We start from the raw sequence: 22,545 nt of genomic DNA, 5'->3' as shown, positions 1-22,545 counted from the left end.
CGTCGTGACTACTTGGAGGACTTAGGATCTTCGTGATTCTCGTAGTAACATTTCGGGAGTATTGCTTGGCAGTTTTCTTCTGCTCAACACTGGGGAAGGTGGTTTTTCCTATGGGCTGTAGCGTGCCAGCGTTTCTGTCTGGGATGTGGGTGTCTGAGGAGGTAGCACAGGCCTAGCAGAGGCTCTCTTGCCCTTTCCTCACTCTCTCACCAGAGCCGACGTTGTTCTGACGTGATCTGTGAGACAGCGGAACCCCAAGTCCTCAGCGTGGTCCTGGGGCCATTCCCCTGGTGCTTGTCCAGAAGATGACGGGGTGCCTGCTGCTGTCCCGGTGCAGTCACCAACACGGCCTCTCTGTCTCTCCAGGTGCTGCAGGGGGCCCAGCTGATAGCCGTGGCCTCTTCAGACCCTGCTGCGGCAGGCGTGGATGGGTCTCCTCTGCAGGGCAGTGATATCCAGGTCCAGTATGTCCAGCTGGCGCCGGTGGGTGACCACACGGCCACGGCACAGGTAAGTCCTTGGTCCCGTCTGCCTCTGCGGTGCTTGCACGTAGCTTTGGGTCTGTTTCTGACTTTCTCCTGTGAGGAAGGTAAATTATCATCAAAAGGCACATGATAGATACTCATTTGGGGATTCTATTTTTCATAAGTGCCTGAAAATATGAAGGTGGGAAGTTACATCCTGGCCCAATTCTAAATTTCAAACTCACTGTTGAGCTCCTCCATCTTGTGGAATGTTCATCTGTAGATTTAGAGGCAGAAATGAAGCTCTGCCCTATTCTCCCTTCATTGGAGTGTGCTCCTGAGGCTGGGGAGCTCGGGGGCCATTACCCAAGAGCTCGCTGCCCCTCTTGTCAAGGGCCACGCCTCTGTTTGGAGCAGGTTCCACAGGGCTCTAATCCCAGCCGAGGCCTTGTCCGCTTCCTTCCTTCCTTCAGGGCATTTGTCTCTGGACGGCTCTTCTCTTTTGTAATGGGTGTGGAGGGGTCCAGGGCAGCATGGTGTCTGCCCCATCTGGCCCTTCCGGCTCTCTACGAGACACCTCTACATGGCAGCCCACATCCTTTTCAGTACCATCCCATGAGAACACACGCTTTCCCTTCATTATCATGAGCTTACAGTTGGAAAAAAGCCCTGGTCAGCATCCCCTCTTGGCTTCTCATTTTGCTGTACCGGAGGAGTGTGCGAACTGTGTGGATGCTTTCTGAAACGTTAGGAGAGCTTGCTCCTTTAGCTACTTGAAGAGCTTTAGGCGCTGCCCAGCTTAAGTGTGCAGAGCAGAGAGAGCATCGTGGCCACCCTCTCTTTGGGATTCCCTCAGTCTGGGGTACCTGCCTGGCCCGGTAAGAGATGGCGCAATCAGGTCATCTGGTTGGTTGGTTATGTTAGGACACCTCATTCTGCAGTTAGGATGTATTCCAGATTTTATGAGAATAACCACAGAATTTGTCCCGAGAGGGCAGGGAGTCCACTGAAACAATACGAGGCTGTTGCAGACCACATGTGGCACAGACACAGTCCCTGCCAGTGCCTTCAGACCCCAGAGGCAGAAGCTCCCATGGGCAAGGCTGCAGGCTGCGACTGCCAGCTCTGCCGAGGCAGAGACAAGAGGCTGTGGTGAAGGCTTCCACCTGCTCTGTCCTCGGCGGGCAGGAAAGCCCACCATCTGGGCCTGGGTGGCCTCTACCCCCTGCTTTGGGATTCTCCCCAGCCCTAGGCCTTATCCCTGTCCTGCCTCCAGCCCTTCTGGCACATCGTGGCCACCATCTTGGGTCTGTTGCTCTCCGTTCTGTGGGCCCAGTGCTGGCAATCTGCCTGCATCTCTATGCAACCTTCAAATGGAAGCCCCAGACTTGTGAGTGGGCCTGTCCCTCCATCCCTCGGCACTGTGCTAGGATGTCCTGCTCTGGAAGGTGGTTGCTGAAGAAATGGGGCTCAGCAGAGCCTGAGGTGACCATGGTTACCAGGTGGCCAGTCTGGGTGGTTCCAGAGCCCTGTGAGCCTCTGCCGCCCTGTGATGACCTAAATGCTCAATTAATGCTTGCATCTTCTCCTGACTCACCAGGCTCCTGCTGGCTAGGAGTTTGAGGGTGTGTGTCCTGGTGCAGGCATAACCCCCCGTTCCCTGCAGACCCTGCCAACTGCACCTGCAGGCACTTCAACACTGTGTAGGGGTCACTTTTCACTGGGGCTGACTCCCTGGAGACAAACTGAAAAGGAATGTGGGGTGACACCAAGAATGTGCAGCACGGGGCTAGAGAGAGTAGCCACTCTGTAGATAGCTTCTTTACATGGTGTGAAAACTGACCTGTCCCCAAAGAAAGATCCCTAATGGCCCCTGCAGCCCACGCTGAGTGACTGGTGCCTGGCCACCCGTTCCATTGTAAGTAGGATATTCCTGTGCTGCTGACAGGCATGGAAGTGTGACACGTTGCGTGTGCTGTAGATTTGGGGGCTGTGTGTTAGGTTGTCTTATTGGATTATAAATTTCTGGCCACTTTACAGATTTCAAAGTTGAGGAAGCCCGTGTTCCAGTGTAGCTCTCTGCAGCCTCCTTCTCCCGTGAGCGCCGTCTGCACAGGCACCTGGCAGGTCTCAGGCGACGGTCTAGTGCGGACATGTCCCAGCAGCGGAAGGCATGTGTACTCACTGGATGCTTCCCCTGCAGGAGCCCAGCCCAGAGGCTGTGGCGGGCTTTGTCTGGGCCTGGCTACAAGTCGGTCAGCACACGTCAGGGCCAGGTCTTCCTCTTCCTTCTCTGCCTGCCTCAGCCTAGAGCAAGTGACTGAAGTCTTTCCTGGTGTTTCTATACACATATGGCCTCCCACATCTGGTGGAGGAAAGGGGGTTTTCTGATGTGCCTCTTTCTCCACATAGAGCTCCCCCAACCTCACCCCAGGATTTCCTTGTGTATTTTGTTGTTCAGAACAGGGTCCCACACCTAAACTCATTACTGGAAAGCCCGTGGGGAGCTGACGGGAACGTGCCCGAGCCCTGTGTGCAGTGGGGTCCTGTGCAGGGAGGGCAGGTGAGGCCATGTCTGAGCACTGGGGGGCCCTTGAACATCTGTAACTGGAGCAGTTCTCGACTCTCTGCATGCTCCAGCCTGAGAGGCGGGCTGGCACCGGCACCCTTGAGGGCCAGTGGGTTTCCCAAGGCCTGCACGTGGTCCCTGTGCCTCACCGTCCTGGGTCCCTGAGTCCAGGCCACCTCTTCGAGAGTTCCTGGGGAGGGAACTGTCAGCGCTGCCTCCCTCCCGCCCACTGCAGCTCTCTCTGCTGTCTTGCGGTGTGTGCAGCCGCTGGGTCTCTGTCACAGCTCTGTCTCTTCATTTTCCTGCCCAGACAGAATGAGGTACCTGTGCCAAAGGTATCCTGCATCCTACTCTGGAAGTCCCTCCTTCTTTTAAGGAAACAATGTGTTGAGTGTCATTTGACACTCGTCTTTGAAAAAGCACAGCCTTAGCTGCGGTGAGAGTCATTAACCCCTCCACCACCCCCCAGACCTGTGCCTCCTGCTGGTCTCCTCTGTAGTATCCTCGGCTTCTCCTGCCTCTTCTTTGCTGTCACTGTGCCTGACTCCTCCAACTAAACCCCTGGGGAGGCTGATCAGAAACCCCAAAACAGTTTCCCCCATTCAGGGCATGTTCTGCATGGTTGAGATGGAGGATCAGTGATGTATTCCCAGATCATATGCTTTAACTTAAAATGAATCTGTGAGTATGTATTTGGAGTCCTTTTAATATCTGTAAATCATTGATTAAAACTTAAGCCTCTAAGGGAAGAAAAGGTAGCTGCCCTGAAATACTTCTGGGACACTGGAACAGTTTTTATAGGAAGGCAGAGTGACACCTGAAATTCCAGGTGAATACACCTTCCAGGTTGGTTTCCAGCGACCAGCCTAGCGGTGGGGATGGAGGGTCAGGAGCAGCAGTAGCAGCAGCAGCAGCAGGGCTGGGTGGGCCCGGCACATGTGTGAGGGAGGGGATGGCCAAGGACCCTGAGGGAAGGGGGATCGAGCAGGATTTGGCAGAGCACTGCCATAGAGCACAGGTGTCCTGGATGAGCAGTTGGGGAAACCTGAGGTCCTCAGAGCTCCTCTGAGCTCTGGTGTGTGTTTTCTACTCTGTGCATGAAAGGCATCAGCTGTCTTGTGACAAGTGAGTGGCTGGACACACACTGGTGGGTATCTTTCTAGAAAAGCCCTCCTTTCTTCCCTCCTGCAGACGGCGGAGACCCTGCAGCCCAGCCTGCAGCCCGAAATGCAGCTTGAACACGGAGCAATCCAGATCCAGTGAGGTGACACAGCTGATCGCCTGGAGGACTGCTCCAGCCTCAGGCCTGGTCGCCATGCGTCCCATTCCCACAGCTTTGAGCGGGAGAGGCGCCTGCACTATCTTGTTAAAGTGTGTCTGGAAGCCGCCTCCCCCAGGGGAAGTCCCCTGATATGTTAAACAATCATGATCACAAGCACTGTCCTTTCAGAAGACCCCTCTTTTGAGTCATCCTGTTGGTGTCTGAGGAACGAGGGGAGCACTGTGCGCAGCACATTGCAGGCACACGGGAAGTCAGGAACATAATATTTTTCTGTTAAACAGCTTTTTTAATTTGCTATGGTGTTTATAACAAAAACAGAAAATTGAAAAAAAACAGTGGAGTAGCAGAAGCCTTTTGCTGTGTGCTCTGTTCAGTGTAATGAAAATAGGCATTTGCAAAAGACAGCTAACAATTTTAATGGAAATCTTGCTTATCTACTTTTCTAGGGGGATATGCTCTCGAACACTGTAATTATGCATTTCTAAGGAAATAAAATGTATTTATGACCACATTGGCTTTCATGCTATTCCCTTTGTTCCTGGAGGTGGTTGGACAGGCATGCTAGTCGGCTTGTTGGTTCTCAGGCCCACGCTGCTTGGAGAGTCGCCACTTGGGCCCCTTTGGCTGGGTTGACTGTCCCTGAGGGCGTCCTTTGCCACAGCAACTAGGAAGTAAACCTAATTTCAAAGCACAGGTGTGTAGTGTCTTGTTTTCTCTATAAACCAACTCCAGAAAGGTGCAGCTCTGGGGGTGCATACAGAATGTTGTATCCAAAGGGGCGTACCTTGTCACCTAAAAATTTCTTCAAAAAGTAGAGAAAATAGTTCCAAATAGAAGTGCCAGAGGTGGTTTGAATTACATGTGACCAGCAGAACCTTGTCTGCTTCTACCCACACAGTTTTGGCAGTTACCTTAATGGGGTTTGTGAAATGCCCACAATAAAACTGTATTTCTGGGAAGTGTTCAAAGTTGCCATCCAGAGCAAGCATGCCTCTGCCCCCACCCCCGTCGAGCTCCTGTACGCACCAGGACATGTGGAAGGGTGAGTGTCTCTGTCCGTCCTGCTGGGGAGACTGGCCACCTCTGAAGAAGGGCACTCTGAGGTGGGAGTTGAGGCCTCCCTGGACAGTTATTTGAGACAGACCATTCTCCAGGAGACAGAAATACGAAAAAAGATCCAAGTCATGGAGGTTGGAAGTAGGAAGGCTAATTAGAGAACAGAAGAAAGATATTAGAGAACAGAAGAAAGATGGTGTTTAAAGGATTCAGGAAGTAGAACAGCTCTCTAGTAGGAGAAATAAAAATAAATGCAGGCCCAGACACATGCAGAACATTAGAGACAAGTTTTAAAGATAGCCAGAGAGAGAGGACAGACCCCTGTGATGGACAGAATGTCGGCATAGCTCTCAACAAGCCTGGGAGGCCGGAGTGAGGGATAAGCCCAGCAGCGTAGCGAGGGAACCTGGCTCACACTGTTAGAGCCGGAGGATGCTGGTGACAGTGACCGCATGACCAGCAATTCTACTCCTGGGAATCTACCCAAGAGAATTGAAAACATCTGTCCACACAGACACTTGGACAGTAGTGCTCATCACAGCATTAGTTATACTAGCCAAAAAGTGGGAACAACCTAGGTGTCCGTCAACAGATGAATGGATAGAGAAAGGGGGGTCTGTCCACACAACAGGATAGTACTCAGCTTTCAAAAGGCACGAAGCACTGACACTCGTCACGACACGGCTGAAACTCGAAAACACTGTGCTACGTGAGAGAAGCCAGACACACAAGACCCTGTATTGTACGACTCCACCTATAGGGAAGGCTCAGAAGAGACAAATCCATACATACGGAAAGTGGGTTACTGTTTGCCAGGGACTGGGGCAGGGGGAATTGGGACTGACTGCTAAGGGGCACGGAGTTCCTTCTCGTGGTGATGAAAATGTTCTAGAATTAGTGGTGATATTTGCACAACTTTGTAAATGCACCAAAAGTCATTGAATTATTCCCTTAAAAGGGAGAATTTTCTGGTATATAATGTCATATCTCGAAGTCATTAAAAATGACATTTGTAAAAAACATTATAAACAAAAATTGAGGTGTCACTTACAGATGACACCTCCTTTAGAGGGAATTCTAAGGAGTTTTCTAAGGAGCAGGAATGTGAATCCAGAAGGAGGTTCTTAGAGCAAGAAGGAATAGAATAATAAACGTGTGGACAAGTCTATGCAGTCTATATAAAATGGTCTCCTATTGAAATTTTAAACAATAAAATACTGAAAAACATTACTATGTAACGGGACAGGCAAGAAGGGAGCTAAATTGTTTTAAATCCTTTTTATTGCCCTGATGGAAAAGTCTCAAGGTACTATACAATTTTAAGACTTCAAGTTCAATGTCTATCATAAATGTTTAAGAAACAACAGTATATACAGTAATAAAAGCTGTATAGTATATATAAAATACTGTACGCACCGTATATATAAAAAACTAGAATACTTGAACAAGGTGATTAACATACTTGATCAATCTTTGTAGAACATTACATCTGATAGCCTCAGGATACACATTCTTTTCAGCTGCTCTCCGGAATTTTTATTGGTCATATGCCAGGCTATAAAGCAAGTCTCAACAGATGCAGAGGATTGGAATCATACAGAGTATGTTCTCCAACCAAATGGAATTATGGTAAAAATTAATGAGAAAAAAGTGAGTAGAAAATCCCTGAATGTTTGGAAAGTAACATATTTTTAAATAACTGATAGGTCACATAAGAAATAAAGATGGACATTTTAAGGTATTTTTAATCGAATGACAATTAAATATGGCAAATTAACATATCAAAACTTGTGGGATGGGCCGGCCCGGTGGCGCACTCGGTAGAGTGTGGTGCTTGGGAGTGCGGCGGCGCTCCCGCCGAGGGTTCGGATCCCATATAGAGACCAGTCCTCTCACTGGTTGAGTGTGGTGCGGGCGCGACACTGAGGGTTGCGATCCTGTTACCGGTCACGAAAAAAGACAAAAAGGAAAAAAAAAAAAAAAAAACTTGTGGGATGCATCAAAAGTTGTGCTTACAGAAAAATTTAAAAACATGTAGAGATTAATGAAATGGTGATGTAGAGTAGATACAACCAACAAAACCAAAGCTGGTTTTTGGAAAAGATCAATGCAGCTGACCAGCCCCGGAACAGCTAGTCAGGAGGAGAGAGGACAGGTGCAGACACCATATGCAGTCCCTTCCGACGCTGGATAGACATGGCTGCTCTAAAACTTCGTGCTGATGAGGTGGAAAAGTTAGATAGAAATGACAAATCGCTAGGGAAACACCATTTTAAAAAACTGCAAGAAGAAACAGCATCTTCATGGTGCCTGTCTTTATGCAGTCTCATCTGTAACTTAAAATCTTGTCACCAAGAGAAACTGCAGACTCGGCACTTCACCGCTAAGTGTTTCCAAATGTTTAAGAAAGCAATCTTTAAAACTCATCCACCAAACAAAACCAAGAGGCTCGTTTCCCATCCTGTGTTATGAGGCAGCATAATCTTGACACCAAAACTTGACAAGGATGTTTGAAAGACAGGAAAGAAGTTTCTTTTGAGCATTCCGAGCAATCCTAAACTAGACAAGAACAAGCCGCATTCAGTGATACTGAGTGACGTATCATGACCAAGTTGGGTTGGGTTCAGGAACACAAGGTTAGTATAATTTTTAAGAAATCAATCAATGGAATTCACCACATTAACAAAATAAAGAAATAAACCATGTGGTTATCTTAATAGACACAGAAAAGTAATTTGTAAAATTCAATACCCACTCATGATTAAGAGAACCTTTAGCAAACTAGGAATAAAAAGGAACTTCTTTAATCTGATAAAGGTATCTGTGAGACATCTGCAACAACCCACATAACTGGAATATGGAGAGCCCAGCACTGTGCAGATGGGGATGACCGCCCAGTGCCGCTGACATTCACCTGGGACGCAGAAGCCAGCCGCGCACAAAGGCAGGAGGGAGGTGAGAAACCGCGAGGTTTGAGAGCCAGACGTGAAGCTGTCAGTATTTGCAGATGACATGGGTACATGTGGAGAAAATCCAAAGAAAGCCACAAGCAAACTATTAGAAGCAGTGAGTGAATTTAGCACGCCGCTGGCCACAAGGCCAGTTCTGTATACAAGAATTAATTATATTCCTAAATACCAGAAGCAAACAGTAACGATCACTTGTAGATGTGGTTTATTCTAGGTCCTCCCTAAGAAACTTCAACTATGTAGGAGTAAATCTAACAAAAGATGTCATGGACAGAAAGCTGTAAAATATTACTGAAGGAAAATAAAACCTGAATAAATAAATGGGGAGATGTGACCTGTTTGTGGATTGGAAGCCTCAGTATTGTAATAATGTCAATTCTCTAAATGGCAATTCAGTGCAATTTCCATCAAAATCCAAGCAGGGTTTTTTGTGTAAATCGACACACTTATTCTAGGATGTATTTGGAAGTGCAAAGGTCCAAGCACACCACAGCCAGCCTTGAACAACTGCTGGGGACGTGAGTGCTGCCTGAAAGCACAGCAGCACAAGTGCTGTGAGGACAGCCAAGGAAGAGCAGAGCCAGGCCCGGGCCACCCACGCGGGGCCCCGGGTGGTGACGAGCTGACCTGCAGCTCCACGAGCAGGTCGCCGACACCAGTCCACGGGGCTGCGTCAGTCAGCCACTCCTGGAGAACAATGGTTGGCCCTGTCTCACAAGTCACACGGGAGTCCACCATGGAGCCGGTGTGCAAGGAGAGCAGAGAAACCAGGGAAGAGCAAACCGGAGCTCCCATCGAGAGGTCAGTTCACCAGAAGATACCATTAGGAGAGAAAAGGAGTCAAAGCCCAGAGCCAGGGCAGGGGCGTGCCCTCCTTTTAGCCAATAAAGGACTCGCATCCGAGATCTCCAGAGAATCCCATGAGGCGACGAGGAAGACGGACCCCTCCACGTTTAAAGCAGACCAAGCCTGGTGGAAGAAGGGGAGGCGTGGGGCAGGCAAGCCAGGCACACAAGCTCGGCCTCCTGGCACCTTCAGAGCGAGGTCACAGCCACTGTTCCTCCCTTCACTGCATGACTGAGGTGTTTTGTCCCCCTACCAAAAACAGAAACAAGGCAGAAGACACGGACAAATGCCTAATCAGAGAAGACCTCCAAATGGCCAGTAACCATGAGAAAGTGCTCAACCTCACTGCCCAAGTAAACCACCACAAGATGCCTGCACACTTGCTCAGGCTTGAAAGACTAAGGCTCTGGGGGATGCGAACAGCTGGGCCTCCTGCACATGGGGGTCGGGAGGCCACTGATAAAACCACTGTGGGGACAGTGCGGCACCTTCTACTGCAGTGAGCACAGGGGCACTGGAGCTCCAGCAGAACCCCCACCCCAAGGGTCCGGGAGGCTGGCTTGTGTTTCCTACTCTGAGTGCGTTCTCTCTGTGAGAAGGTGTGCTGTGATCTGCGCACTTTTCTCTGTCATTTTTCAATTAAAAAAATTAACACATGCACAAAGGGCAAATGTTGGCCACCAGCAGACCTGCACTGAAAGGAATTTTAAGGACTTGAGGCAGAAGGAATGTGAGTCCAGATAGAAAGTTTGAGGTGCAGGAGGCTGAGGGAGCAGAGCAGGTGTCCGGTGTGTGGGGTCAGGCCTAGTGCTGGCTGAGAGATGAGGGCTGGGCTGGGAACGAAGGGATGAGGTCGGCGGGAAACGGATGCATTTGGGCCTCCGTCCCTTGAGTTGTAATCCCTCATCCACAAAAAGGCTAGACATAGAGTGTGTAGCTTCCAAACTAACAGAGGGAAAGTCACAGCTAGAAGGCAGGAGAGGAGGAGTACATAGTCTATGACTAAAATTAATCAAGAGTAAGAACTCAGCGTGCAGGTGTAACGGCAGACTAGACTCATCTGAGGAGGCAGAAGACAGTACCCACAGTGATGCACGTTCTCCTGACACTCAGAGGAGATCACTCCGTTCTTCCATCAACTCTTCCAGAACGCTGGAAGAGTTGGAGCTCTCACAGCTCACTCTTCGAGGCTGGCATGCCTTTGGCATCAAAACCTGAGACGTCCTCATGAGCACTGTGGTGAGCAAAAACAAGGAACATCTGAGAAGATCAGCAGAGAGAGCGAACGACAGAGTGATCTCACTCAGACATCATCGCCCTCCGCACCCTTGCAGCACGCCTCTGACCCCAGAGGCCTAAGGACTTCTTCCCACCAGCGCCAGCAGCCACTGCTGCAGCAGACCCCAGCTGGGTGTCCCCCAGTTCAGTTCCAACATAGTCCACCTGCAGGTCGAGTCCCACAAGACTGTCCCTCCGTCACTTCCAATGCTAATCGCCAGCCCCAGGTGGTTTTTCTGTGCTTCTGACCCACTGGTTATAAATCGGGGTTCCCACAACCCCTCCTCGGGTTCAATTAATTTGCTAGAGCAGCTCACAGAACTCAGGAAAACACATACTTACATTTTCCGGCTCATTACAGAGGACAATACACAGGATACAGATGAAGGATACACAAGGCGAGGTAATGGGAGGGGGCACGGAGCTTCCACACCCTCCCCGGCACCACCCTCCAGGAACCTCCACATGTCCAGCTCTCCAGAAGCCCCCTGAACCCTGTGCTCTTGGGTTTTTATGGGAGCTTCATTACGTAGACATGACTAAAGTGTGAACAACGTGCAGAAATGTAACTGGACACAAAGAGTCTGATCTAACGCTAGCTGTCTGGGTGGGGAAGCCCAGTGAGGCCTGTCTACTTGGGTTCTTGTCCTCTCTGTGCAGCCTTCCTTCCTCCCGCGCACGGGGCGGGATCTTCCTTATAACCTACAATCAGAAGTAGGCCAGAGAATTTCCTTTTGACCAGCTCCAAGGCAGAAAGGCAGGGGAAGGTTAGAGCAGTGTCTGCAGCCTGCCCTGGGGAGGAAAGGAGCAGGTGAAAGGAGGACCGGAGAAGGTCAGAGAACAGCGACTTAGGACCTGACCAGAGCCATGGGAGTCATGAGCCAGGAACCGTAGATGGAAACCAAAATAAGTATATCATAACACCACACAGATAAAAAGTTCCAAGCAAAAATTAGCAGATCAAAAGCAGCAATGCACCAACAATATCATTCACTCACTCACTGACATGCTGGTGTTAGAGAAATGCAGTCGGGTTCTGTATTTTATTTTGTATCCAGTAACCTTGCTGAGCTCCCGTTCTGATTATAATAATTAACAGAATAACTTAAATCCTCTGGGTTTTCATCATGATCACATCATGTGTTTAGCTCATGAGTGAAGCTTGGTTTGACCCTAGAACATCATTTAATGTAACTCACCACGCGGGCAGATCAAAGGAGAAAAAAATCACAGGTTGTCCTGGCTGGAGCAGAAGAGCTTTTGATAACATTTACATCCATTCAAATGTTTAAAAAAGAAGGACTTCTAGCATTCTAGAAATAATTGGGAACGTCCTTAACTTGATCAGGGCTTCCCCAGACCTTGGAGTCCACAGCCCGCTTCGCCCTGGCATCAGGAGCGAGGCCAGGATGTCCGCTCCCACCCCTTCTGTTCATATGTGCCGGAGCCTTTCAGGAAGAAAAGAAAACGAGCAAGAGGCCCAAGTCGGGGAGGAAGCATCAAAACTGTCATCATTTGCAGATGATGTCATTGTGTTCTAGAAAATTCCAAATCACTCCAAAGATAAAATCCAGAACAATTCCCAAAGATAAGTTACTGGAAATATTAAGAAATCTCAGCAAGGTTTTGGGAATCAGTCAACATACAAAATGTCACGCTGTTACTGTCTACCACCAGCAAGCACTTAAAAATGAAACTTTCAAAAGCCATCGTTAACATAGCACTTTATAAAGTATCAAAAAATAAATCCAATTAAAGATGCATAAGACTTCTATGGGGAAAAGTCATAAAACTTCGCAGAAAGAGGTCAAAGAAGGCCTGAATAAGGAGACCCGTCCTGCGCCTGTGATGACAAAGCTCGTGTGGTACTGACGGCTCTGCGGTCTTCTCCATAGCCCAGTCCTAGGGCCTCCTGTGGCTGGCACTCCTTCACACACTGCCCCCCTCAATCCCCCACTTCCTAGTACCCACCTAGACAAAGCCCCAAACTTAGAAAACCCAAGTCTCCACCTACCCTGCACCTGTGAGCTAGACAAAAACAATGCACTAATGGGTTGCATTTCTGCGGCAAGACCACATGCTTCCAAGTGGACCCTCATCCCCATTTCCCTTCTCCTCGCCTCCTCATCATCATCCAAGGCCATCAGAGAGGAAGGCCACAGCCCCGCCACCTCCACTCACCTGCCACCCACCCATGGTCGAAGCCCGCGTGCTCTGGCCCAGGCCAGGTGCTGCCACCTGCCTTCCCCAGCAGGCAGTGGCACAGAGAACGCCACAAGAGGATGCGGGAGAGCGAACACTCTGGGCGTGAGGCAGTAGGCAGAGATGGAAAGCGGCTCAGCTCCACGATGCGCCAGGGAGGGATGCATGGACGTCCTGGGCACTGGGTGGGGGGCAGGGGGATCGGGCCAGGGCAGGTTCCATCTCCATCTCAGGTCCCTGGAGTCATACTAGACCTTCCCTGCATCTGGCACCCGTGAAGGCTCAGACAGATGACAGGTGCTGCACTGCTTCCCCGCTGGGTTTTATCCCAGACCATCAGAATCAGTGGCCATCAGCTCAAAGGCACTGAGACCACAGTCACCCAGCAAGGGAAATTGACAGTTGAGTCTGCAGGACATGAAGCACTTCTGCACAGGGGGGAAGAAATCCGTCCCGATTGCACACGTTGGTGTAACGGCAGAACCGAGGGCAGCAAGCCCTGTGTGGAGAGGCCTCTTTTTCTATACGTGGCCCTCAAAGAACCAGAGCCCAAGTCCCCAGTCCTGTGGAAACCCATGGAAGCCTGTACCCTTCAGATAGAGCTCTGTGCTTGGCATCGCTGGTGGTCTCCCTGTCCCCCCTCCCTGGCCCTGGGGGCTGGCTCAGGGCTTGGTGTGGGAGGTGCTGGGTGTGTCGTGAGTGGGAGAAGCAGGCCAGGGCACCTCTTCCCTGTCACCACACCCCCGTGACTGTCATCCCCATCCCTGGCTCCAGCACTCCCTGGGGGTCTTTGCCCCCTGGCCTCTGCCCTTGCTGGTTTCTGGGTTGTCTACACATCCCTGGAGGGCACTGAAGTCTCGGCCCTGAGCAGCGGCTTTGCTCCCTGCACCCACCCAGCGTGCCCGCATATCGTGGGTGTGCATGGGGCTCAGGCAGTGCTCATGGGGTGTGCAGTTGCTGTGCATTTCACTAAGAAGAGTCGGGGAAGTCTGAGATCTCAGCAAATGACAGGGGCAAGGATGAAAATGGCAAAAACAGTAAGCAGCGACTCCAGGACAGGCACTTGCAGACTGAGCATATCACAGCTCCATTCTGCAGCCAGGAAAACCGAGGCTGGGAGAGGCCAGGCGCCTTGCCCGGGCCACACAGCTGCAGATGCCACGCCTGCTGGGTGGCAGACCCATTGTGGTGCACAGGCTCAGCGGCACCTTCACTTTGGGCTCATTCCCAGCCTGGCAGTTAAGGGAGCCTCCGGGCAGCACTCCCACCCCAGCCCCTGCCCGGCCTGAGCCCCTCCCTCTGGCTGTTCCACCGTTGGCTGACGGCCACACTGGACTCCACAGGAAACTTCAGTCCCCCGAGCTCAGGTCTGTTCCTCCTTATTTGCGTGTGAAGCACCCACTGTGTACCGGCTCTGCCCGTGCAGAGAGAAGCCGCACAGCCCCGGCGCCTGCAGACTTGCTGGTGCTTCCCAGAGCTGAGATCCCACAGTCAGTACAGCAGTGCCTGTGCCTGGATGTCAGCTAAGGGACAAGACAGCCTTGCCTTCTTGAAAAGCCACCATGCGGGCAGGGGGAAGAAGAGAGACAGAGAGAGCAGCTGCTGGACTTCCCCAGGCCACGCCAGGCAAGGGCGGGCAGGGTTCACGGGGTCTGCTAATGCACACAACCAGCCAGCACCTGAGCCTGGCGGGGCTCCTGGAATCACAACAAGCCCCTGAGATGACAGGCTTACCATTTTGAGCTGGAACAGGACTCAGGTCTGTACCCCCAGATGGCTCTCTCCCTGCCCCAGCTTCTCAGGGCCTCTGTCCTCCAGCAGGCATAGTGAGGTGTCTGCTAAGGCACACAGTGGGCACTCTCCGGGGCTCTGGTGCCTGCCCCCACCATGACACATAGCCCCTGGGGCCTGGTAAAGACACAGAGACGACAGTTCTTGCGGTGGAAAAATCTTTTATACCATTATTCATTTTGGCTATAAAAGAAAAAAAAATTATTCTCAGCTGCAGTTTCACTTTTGGAATCTTACTTGGCCAAAATCTAATTTGGAAGGGATGGAAGCAGAGCTGCCTGCTTCAGGGGCTGCTCGTGTGTGTCCTGCGCTTCGTCAGGTACGTCAGTGGAGAGGCTGCGCCTTTGACCGGGGCGATCACCTTGTTGGATTGCTTTAACCACTGCCTGTTTGCAGGAAGGCAGCATCAGGAATACCAGGGGCCTGGGGGTGGGCTTCTACGTGTGTTTGTGGTGGGTGCAGCCGCAGCAGCTTCTCTCACTAGCAACAGTGGCTCAGCCCAACAGGGTTCACAGGTACTGACGGGTTTGTGCCCAGAACTGGCTGTGGAGGACAGCCCCTCCTCAGGTTGGGCATTGGCTAAGCAGAGGACCCTGCCCAAACCTCAGACGACCCCAACTTTTGTCACTTCTACCCAAAGAAAAATGGGCTTTTCCTGAGATCTGCACTCAATGCTTGCTGCTGACCACAGATGGGAGCAAAGCTGGAAACCTGCCCTTGTTCTGTGACGCCCAGGGCATGGGCTCATGGCTGAAGTTGTTTCCGCTGTTTACTGAGCCTAGCTCTGAGCCACAGACCATGCCAAGTGCTTTCTGTGCAGTGCCTCTCGGGATCCCAACAGCGGCCTCATGAAACAGGGACTCATGACAGTCACCCCCATTTTAACCAGCTGAGTGGGACATGCAGGCACAGAGAGGCTGGGCACCTTGTGCAAAATCACACAGCATTGCCACCTCCAAGTGCGCCCCTCCCCTCCTCATCCCGCAAGCCCAACCAGCAGCCCGTGTCCTCTTATCAGCACATTACCCAGGAGGAGCCACCCTGTCCCAGAAGGGGTTAATTCCTCCAGCAGATGCTCAGCTCTTGCCAGTCTCTTCAAGTGTTTTTGCACATGGTCTGGTCTCAGTGTGCCTAAGTGGCTTGGGAGGAAAACCACTTAACATAATCTTTGATGAAAGCGTTTTCCCCTCTCTCAGATGAACACAAACATGCACACACACACGCACACATGCACAATGCACGCATGCATACAAGCAGATGCACACACACGCACACATACACAACACAAACATGCACATGTGTGCACACACGCACGTGCACCCTCCAGTAGCAACCCAAGCAAATGGGTGCCAGGAGGCTCCAAGGCTGCCACTGGCCCTGGGCTGGGCGAGCCGACCCACCTCACCTGTGCCAGCCTCCAGCCTCTCCTGGCCCCACCCAAGCCTCATTTTCGGAAGGTTTCATCCCCTGCTGCCCCCGTGGCCTGACCTTCTGCAGGCACCAAACCATGACCCTGGTGCAGGTTCTGTTGTCCAGGCTGTGCAAGGCAATTTAGTGGCAAAGATCCATAGCCGCGACAGGAGCTGTTTGAGGAGCCTGAGGACCTTTCTCCCATAGCTGCCCCGACACTGCCCTTCCCATTCCAGGCTGAGCGTGGAGACTTGCCCACTTGGAAGCTGCCAGCGAGGGTGCCCAGTGCCTGCCTTCCTCAGCATAGGGTGGTGTGGCAGCGTCAACTTCGCTGGGAGGTGGGGTCACATGGCTTTCTTGGTGCTGCCCCACCCCAGGGCTGCCTCCCTACAGCACGAAGGAGATGTCACCCCATGGGGCCAGGCACACGGAGACATTTTCCAAAGCAGCAGGACACTGGTGGGGGGGGCTTGGGTGAACCTTACCAGCTACTGGTCCCAACACCGGCAGCATCAAGGACATTCTTGTGTCCATCCCCGTCCTCTACACAGAGTCGAGGATCTTCAGGGAAGTGGCACAGTCTGGTGGGAGAGTGAAAGTCACTTCGAACAAACGGAAAGTCTCTGAGCAGATGACACCTACTCAGGCCTCTTTCCCCTCTCCTGCCTCCCCCTCTCCCACACCTGTCCCTCCTGCCTCGGTGGCTGCCAGCAGGTCGAGCCTCCCCGGGCAGCTGTGGGTTTGGTGGGATGTGCCATGGGGTCTGCCGTGTCTTCCAGCAGAGTCCAGCATTGTGCACCAACCTGGGTGCAGGAACAGCCCCCAGAAGATGCTCCCACCCACAGGCCGACTTACCTGGCAGGGCACACCAGGTGATGCCAGCCAGGACCCAAGCTCCCAGCAGAGCACTGACTGGACACCATTGTGCCAATTCTCAGATTCAAGATTCTGGCCTCCTTTTCTTGAAAAGGAGCCCCCAGTAGCATATAAGCTGTAGGCTCCCAAGATGGACCTCTCCTCCATCTAGTCGAATTTCTTGGACAAAAAGATTCCGGAAGCCGAGTCATCATCGCAGTTGAAGGGCCAGAGGGGAAGGAAGGGGCGGGTGCTGGGCTGACATGTGGGCACATGGTCTGATTCTGAGCACGCTTCCTGTTCAAGCATCCTTGAGCCCCTCTGGCTGCTTCCCTCTCAGCCCCGCCTGCCCCCCAGGGCTGCCCCCACCCTCACCCGATGGTTCACCATTTCACTGTCCTCCCACCTGCTAGGGCCACCCTGCGAGGACCTCCGGGTATGACCACACAGGGCTGCTGGATTCCATCCAGGCCGAGTGGGCGCAGGGCAGGGTCTCCCTGTGGGGTCCAGGCCCCCCACCTCCGGGGTGGCATGCCTGAGCGAGGCCTCATGCTGGCCAGCAGGCCTGGAGTGGGGCAGCTCCAGAAATCCCCAAGGGGGCCCCAGACCCACTTACTGCAGCAGAGCAATTCCAATTTCCTCCGTCCTTTGCCCCGCGTCTGCGGCTGGGAAATTTTCATGAATGATCTCAGTGCAGTGCGTGCAACTCACTCCAGGCCCCCTAGGCTGCCGACACACAGAGGAGAGCCTGTGCACTGCTCTGCAGGAGTTCCGTGAGCCCAGCCAGGGGCCAGGCCCCGGTGCCCACAGGGGCTCCCAGTTGCACCGCCAGGCCTGCAGCTGTGGTGTCCTTTTGCCAACAAGCTACAGGCGCTGGAGCCTTGGGGGCTGATAGAGGAGGGACGGGGCAGGGGGTCCCTGCCCTGGGGTGGTGGGGACCAGGGTGTTCTGCCCCCGCCTCCTCTCTGCACTGCAGTAGCCCCCAACTCCTGACCCTCTGGCCTGCCAAACCACCCACTCATTTCTCCTCTGGCTTCGGCATCCTGCACCAGATGGAAGGGAGCACTAACCCCTGGCTCATGACCACACTACCTGGCTCCCAGGGGCTGTGAATCAAGGGACTGAGCAGGTAGGCAGTACGATCACAGCAGGGGAGGGGCAGGCTCATGCCACCAACCACAGGCAACCCCACTCCCTGCAAGCACCTGCCTTGAAAGTGAAGGCGCCCTCACTGCTAGCCAAGACCAGCATGCTGGGATACATGAATCTGGTTCTGACTGTGATTTCGGGACCCCACAGGGACATCACCTTCACACCAGCCTCGAAGGGAGGGCAGCTCCACTCGCAGCCGAATTCTGCCAAGCATCCCCACACAGAGAGCTAGCTCTGACGTTTCCAGAAGTCTCTTCCCACGGATGCCCTCTTTCAGCCTGGACTTCACGCTTCCCAGTACCTCATGGAGTAGAGAGTTTTCTAGCTAACTTCCTGCCACATCAGCTAGTGTTTCTCTGTGATCTAAAAATCATCTCTCAAGAGTCAAAAGGACCTTGTTATTCTACAGTGATGATGGTTGCTGAACCCTGAATAGACTGATATAGGAGGTGCTCAGTTTCCCTGGGTTTAGGTTTCAGGACTCACCTCTGGGTTTCCAGCCACCCCCTGAGTTCTCAGGCCCCCTCCTCTGAGCTCTCAGGTCCCCTCCTCTGGCTCTCAGGCCCCCTCCTCTGAGCTCTCCCCGGGAGGAAAGTTACTGTTGCCAGTTAGACCTATTTTCAGCACCAACACAGGGCAAATGAGACCGCAGGGGACTGGCTTACACAATCCAGTGGCCGGACATGCTCACTAGACAGCACACCACACTCTGGTGCATATAACTGGGATCCACCCCCTTAACTGAATATTCATTAGGTAGAGAAACTATAAACGCCAAATCCTAGCAGAAGGTGGGGCTGTCGCTCGTTTTCCTGGAGGCGGGACTCCCTCTGCCTGTGGACTGTGTGTTTCTTTCCTTTTGTGTCAAACTTACCTTCAGCAGCGGCTGCTCACTCTCTTGAGCCAGCCTGCACTCAGTACTGAACTGTAAGTGTGTTTTTCTTGCTTTTGTGTTAGACTTGATGCCTGCAGTGAACTTGGTGCGGGCCCTGCTCGGCCTCTGGAGCTATGCCACACTCTCTCTGTGTTACCTGTACTTCTTATCTATTAAACTTGTTCTCACTGTCTACTGTGACTCTGCCCTTGAATTCTTTCCTGTGGCAGAGTCGAGATCTGGTAAGATGACGGGGTGGGTTGAGGCTGACTATCGGCCCCCGGACCCCACCTCCGACATCAAGACTAAAAACCAGTGATCTGTGCACTTTATGTGGGTGAGATGTACAGTCTGTGAATTCTGTCTCCATAAACTGTTTTTAGAAGGGACTTATCGTCCAAATGACAGCAGTAAACAGTTACAGCTTGACCCTTTGGCACTTTCCTATTTTTTCTACTTATTCCTTTGATTGTCCAGCCAGTGGACGTTGGGGGCCAGGCCTGACCTTGTCTCCTTTTTGCTGATGGGCAGTCGCAGGTGCAGTCGAGGCCCCAGGGGGCAGAGGGCTAAGACTTCCACCCTCAGACTTGTCCTTGGCCCTCTTCTAGCGCTCACCAGCGGCCAGCCTTTCCTGATTTCAGCCTGGTGGGCCCTGTCTGATTTGGTCATTCTCAGACTGACTGATCTGCATCCCTCCAGCCTTCTCACTGCATCCCTTTCTAGGACGTCTCTGTGGCAGTCAGCCTCTAAAACGAGCCCCCGACCCATGCTCCTGGCACTCATCCCCTCCGTCATTGTGCCCTGTAACCAGCACAACGTGGCAGAACCTCGGCATGACTCCGTCGCTGAGCTGCAGAAGGCACGGTGGCATGTGTCTTGGTCTCTGGGAGCGCTCGCTCCACAGGGAGCCGGGAGCCAGCCTCGATGTTCGAGCAACCCCATGGCCAGCAGTGCTGCTGACCAGCCAGTGTGTGAAGAGCCGCCTAGAAGCAGCTCCCATCCAGGCCTCAGGTGAGACCAGCCCTGGCGGGCATTAGAGTTGCACTGTGAGAGACCCCTGCAGAAATGCCAGGCAAGTCCTATGCAGGGACAAGGGGCTCTCACTCTGCAGCTGAGCAAACCTGTCACGCAGCAACATGGCGAGTAGCATGTGCACCTGTGAGCTGAATGACGGGGCTAGTGAGGACTGCAGGAGAGTGCGGGGGGGCTTTTCTGGCTGTGGATCATAAAACAGGAGAAGGAAGAGATATGCTAAAGGAAGGGTTGTTCAATAGGAAGGAGGCACTTCCTGTGTATGAAAATAACAATTTTTCTCATCCCAGCCCCTGGAGGTGGCACACGCTGCTAAAAATAAGAAATAGGAGGCACGTGGATCATTTGGGGAGACAGCACAGACTATGGTGGCCAGCCTCCAAGACAGCGCGGTGTTCCCCACCTGCCGGAGCTCACCGTGCTCTCCCCTCCCACACGGAAGCAGGGCTGGTCCTGGTGGTCAGTACATGGCACAGTGGGAGCTGTGGCCTGGGGCTCCCCACAGGCTGGATTACAAAAGGCACTGCAGCTTCTGCTTGGTCGGTTGGGTCACTTGCTTTTGGAGAAGCCAGTGCTGGGCCGTGAGGACACTACGTGGCTGGGGAGAGGAGTGGGGGTCCCCAGCCAACAGCCAGCTCATGCCAGAGCCACCAGCCCCGTTGAGTCTTCAGATGATGCAGCCCCAGATGACATGAGATGGCCCCAAGAAAAATCCACCCAGCCTAGCCCTCCCCACATTCCTGACCAACAGAAACTGTGGGAGAAAAGAGGTGACTCTGCTGTCTTAAGGCACAGTTTGCCAGAGACCTAGAGACACAGTAGCAGATCGCTGAAACCCACCAACCTGCACAGAAGATGGAAGCATGTATGTGCATGTGTTTGCACCAGAGACAGGCTCTGCCACCTGTGTCACCTCCCTAGACACTTCTTAACCATCCTGCACAACAGCTGTCCAGTCAGAACCAACGACCTGCTTTGAGTTTCCCATTTTAACTACCACTGCAGTGACCACTGTGATGCACAGGGCATGAGGGGACATTCCCAGCTCTCTCCAAGCACTGGTTATTTGAACAGGCCAGGCCACCTGTCATGCTCACTTAACCACAGCCTCCTTGCCATCACCGCTTGGGAAGCCAGGTTTGATTCTTGACTGTCCCCAAGGCTGGGCATGTGCTGTCTGCCCCACAGAGGAAAATGCTTTCTCTGAAGTGCCTAAACCAGAGTCCTTGTGCTTAAACCAGGGTGTCAGCCTCTGCTGAGTGTTGGGAACACCTGGGGAGTTTTGGACACCAACACCTGCCCCACCCGAGACTCTGATGTCATCGGTCTGGAGTGACCCTAGGCACCAGGAGGCTTAAAACCTCCCCAGGGATTCCAATGGGTAGCCAAGACTCAGAACCATTTGGTTTAAGTCTACCAGATTTATGCTTATAAATTTTCTTCAGGCCTTGGGGCTCTTGGTTAAAAAGTAGAATCCAAAAAATACAGCCAGTTTACCATCTTAGGGACTGTTTTTCTGGAATTGGTGGTCTGACCTGACATGGTTGTGTTTAATAGCATTTTGCCACAGGTAAAAAGTGTCACGATGTTGCAGAGGGCAGGACGCCCAGGTTGGCTTTTTAACTAGAAATGACCACAGACACCGGAGTTAACCAGTTATGCAAATGGCCTCCCAGGCTCCTCTTGTGTCTTGCAGTTTCCCAGCGGCACAAACCTCGGTTGTGGAAGGAAACGCAGCAGAGAAGCCCGTGTTTTACCGACTTTTGCAGCCCCTTGGGAGAGCATAGGCAGTGGGTGTAGACACCTGCTGTAAGGCGCTGGCTCAGCCACAGCGGCCTGGTGAGTCCCAAACCTGCAGGGCAGGGGAGGCTTGGGCAGGAGCTGATGCTGTGTCTGCAGGCGGCGCTTCTTCCCAGGGAAGCCTCCGCTTTTCTTTCGGCTGCCCTGGGTAGACAAGGCCCACCCACATTACCAAGGGGCATCTCCTTTATTTGTGTCACCTGATCGTGGGCGTCATCGCATCTACCAAATGCCTTCACAGCAACCCAGATTAATGCCTGATTAAGTAACAGGTCCTATAGCCCAGCCAGGTTGACACATAAAACTGACCTTCCCCAAACTGCCCCCCGTTCTCCCCGTGCCCCTTCCTCAAAGAGGCCTTCCTTGGCTGCTCCCCTGAATAGCTGCCCTGATTCTCTGCCCACACGCGGTGCTCGCAGGTACTTCCTGTGTCCCCCTCCCATCTGTGCACTTGCTGACCTATCTGCTGTCACTGCGACAGGAGCTCCTGAGAGCAGGGAACAGGCCTCCTGTGCACACCTGGACCTTGGCGTTCAGAGTGGCGCAGTCAGTGTACGCAAGTGTGTGTTGGATAAGTGGATCTGCGCACTCGCTCGAGGTCCCCTGCCCAGCCGGTGACACCCACGACAATGCTGAGGACGGCATTCAGTCTGCATTGTGGTGAAGTAAGAGGTGGGTCAAGTTCACCTATGTGGGCCTTAACGGGCGCATCGGTGAGATTCGGCACCTCTCCTGCTGGAGCTCCTCACCGTCAGGATGGCTCAGGGAAAAGGGTTGCAGTTCCACCTCTGCCACCTGTAGACTGGTTGACGTTGGCAGGTTACTTAACCCCTTTGAGCCTCAGTGTTCCCATCTGTAAATTGGGGATGATAACACCGGCAGGCCCCAGGTTGTAGGGAGGGGCGGGTATGCTAATGTGTGCAGTTGTCTGAGGTGTTTCCCCCAAAAGACATGCTCAAGTCCTA

General features: G+C 52.7%; 1 protein-coding gene across 6 annotated transcripts in view; it reads left to right on the top strand.

The window, feature by feature from the left end:
- The window catches only part of BANP (BTG3 associated nuclear protein), a 104,629-nt gene extending 99,803 nt beyond the window's left edge, over positions 1 to 4,826 (top strand). For all 6 annotated transcript variants that reach the window (XM_008581049.1, XM_008581048.1, XM_008581047.1 and 3 more), the window contains 2 exons: positions 367 to 510; positions 4,225 to 4,826. In XM_008581049.1, coding sequence (XP_008579271.1) covers positions 367 to 510; positions 4,225 to 4,296 — 216 coding nt within the window. In that variant the 3' untranslated portion in view covers positions 4,297 to 4,826. The remainder of the gene's footprint in view (positions 1 to 366; positions 511 to 4,224) is intronic.
- Positions 4,827 to 22,545: the final 17,719 nt, after the last annotated feature.

The sequence above is a fragment of the Galeopterus variegatus genome, unplaced genomic scaffold, assembly GCF_000696425.1.
Source record: "Galeopterus variegatus unplaced genomic scaffold, G_variegatus-3.0.2 Scaffold2240, whole genome shotgun sequence".
Taxonomy (NCBI): domain Eukaryota; kingdom Metazoa; phylum Chordata; class Mammalia; order Dermoptera; family Cynocephalidae; genus Galeopterus; species Galeopterus variegatus.
The sequence above is the reverse complement of the archived record's forward strand: the minus strand, read 5'-3'. Positions and strand labels throughout refer to the sequence as shown.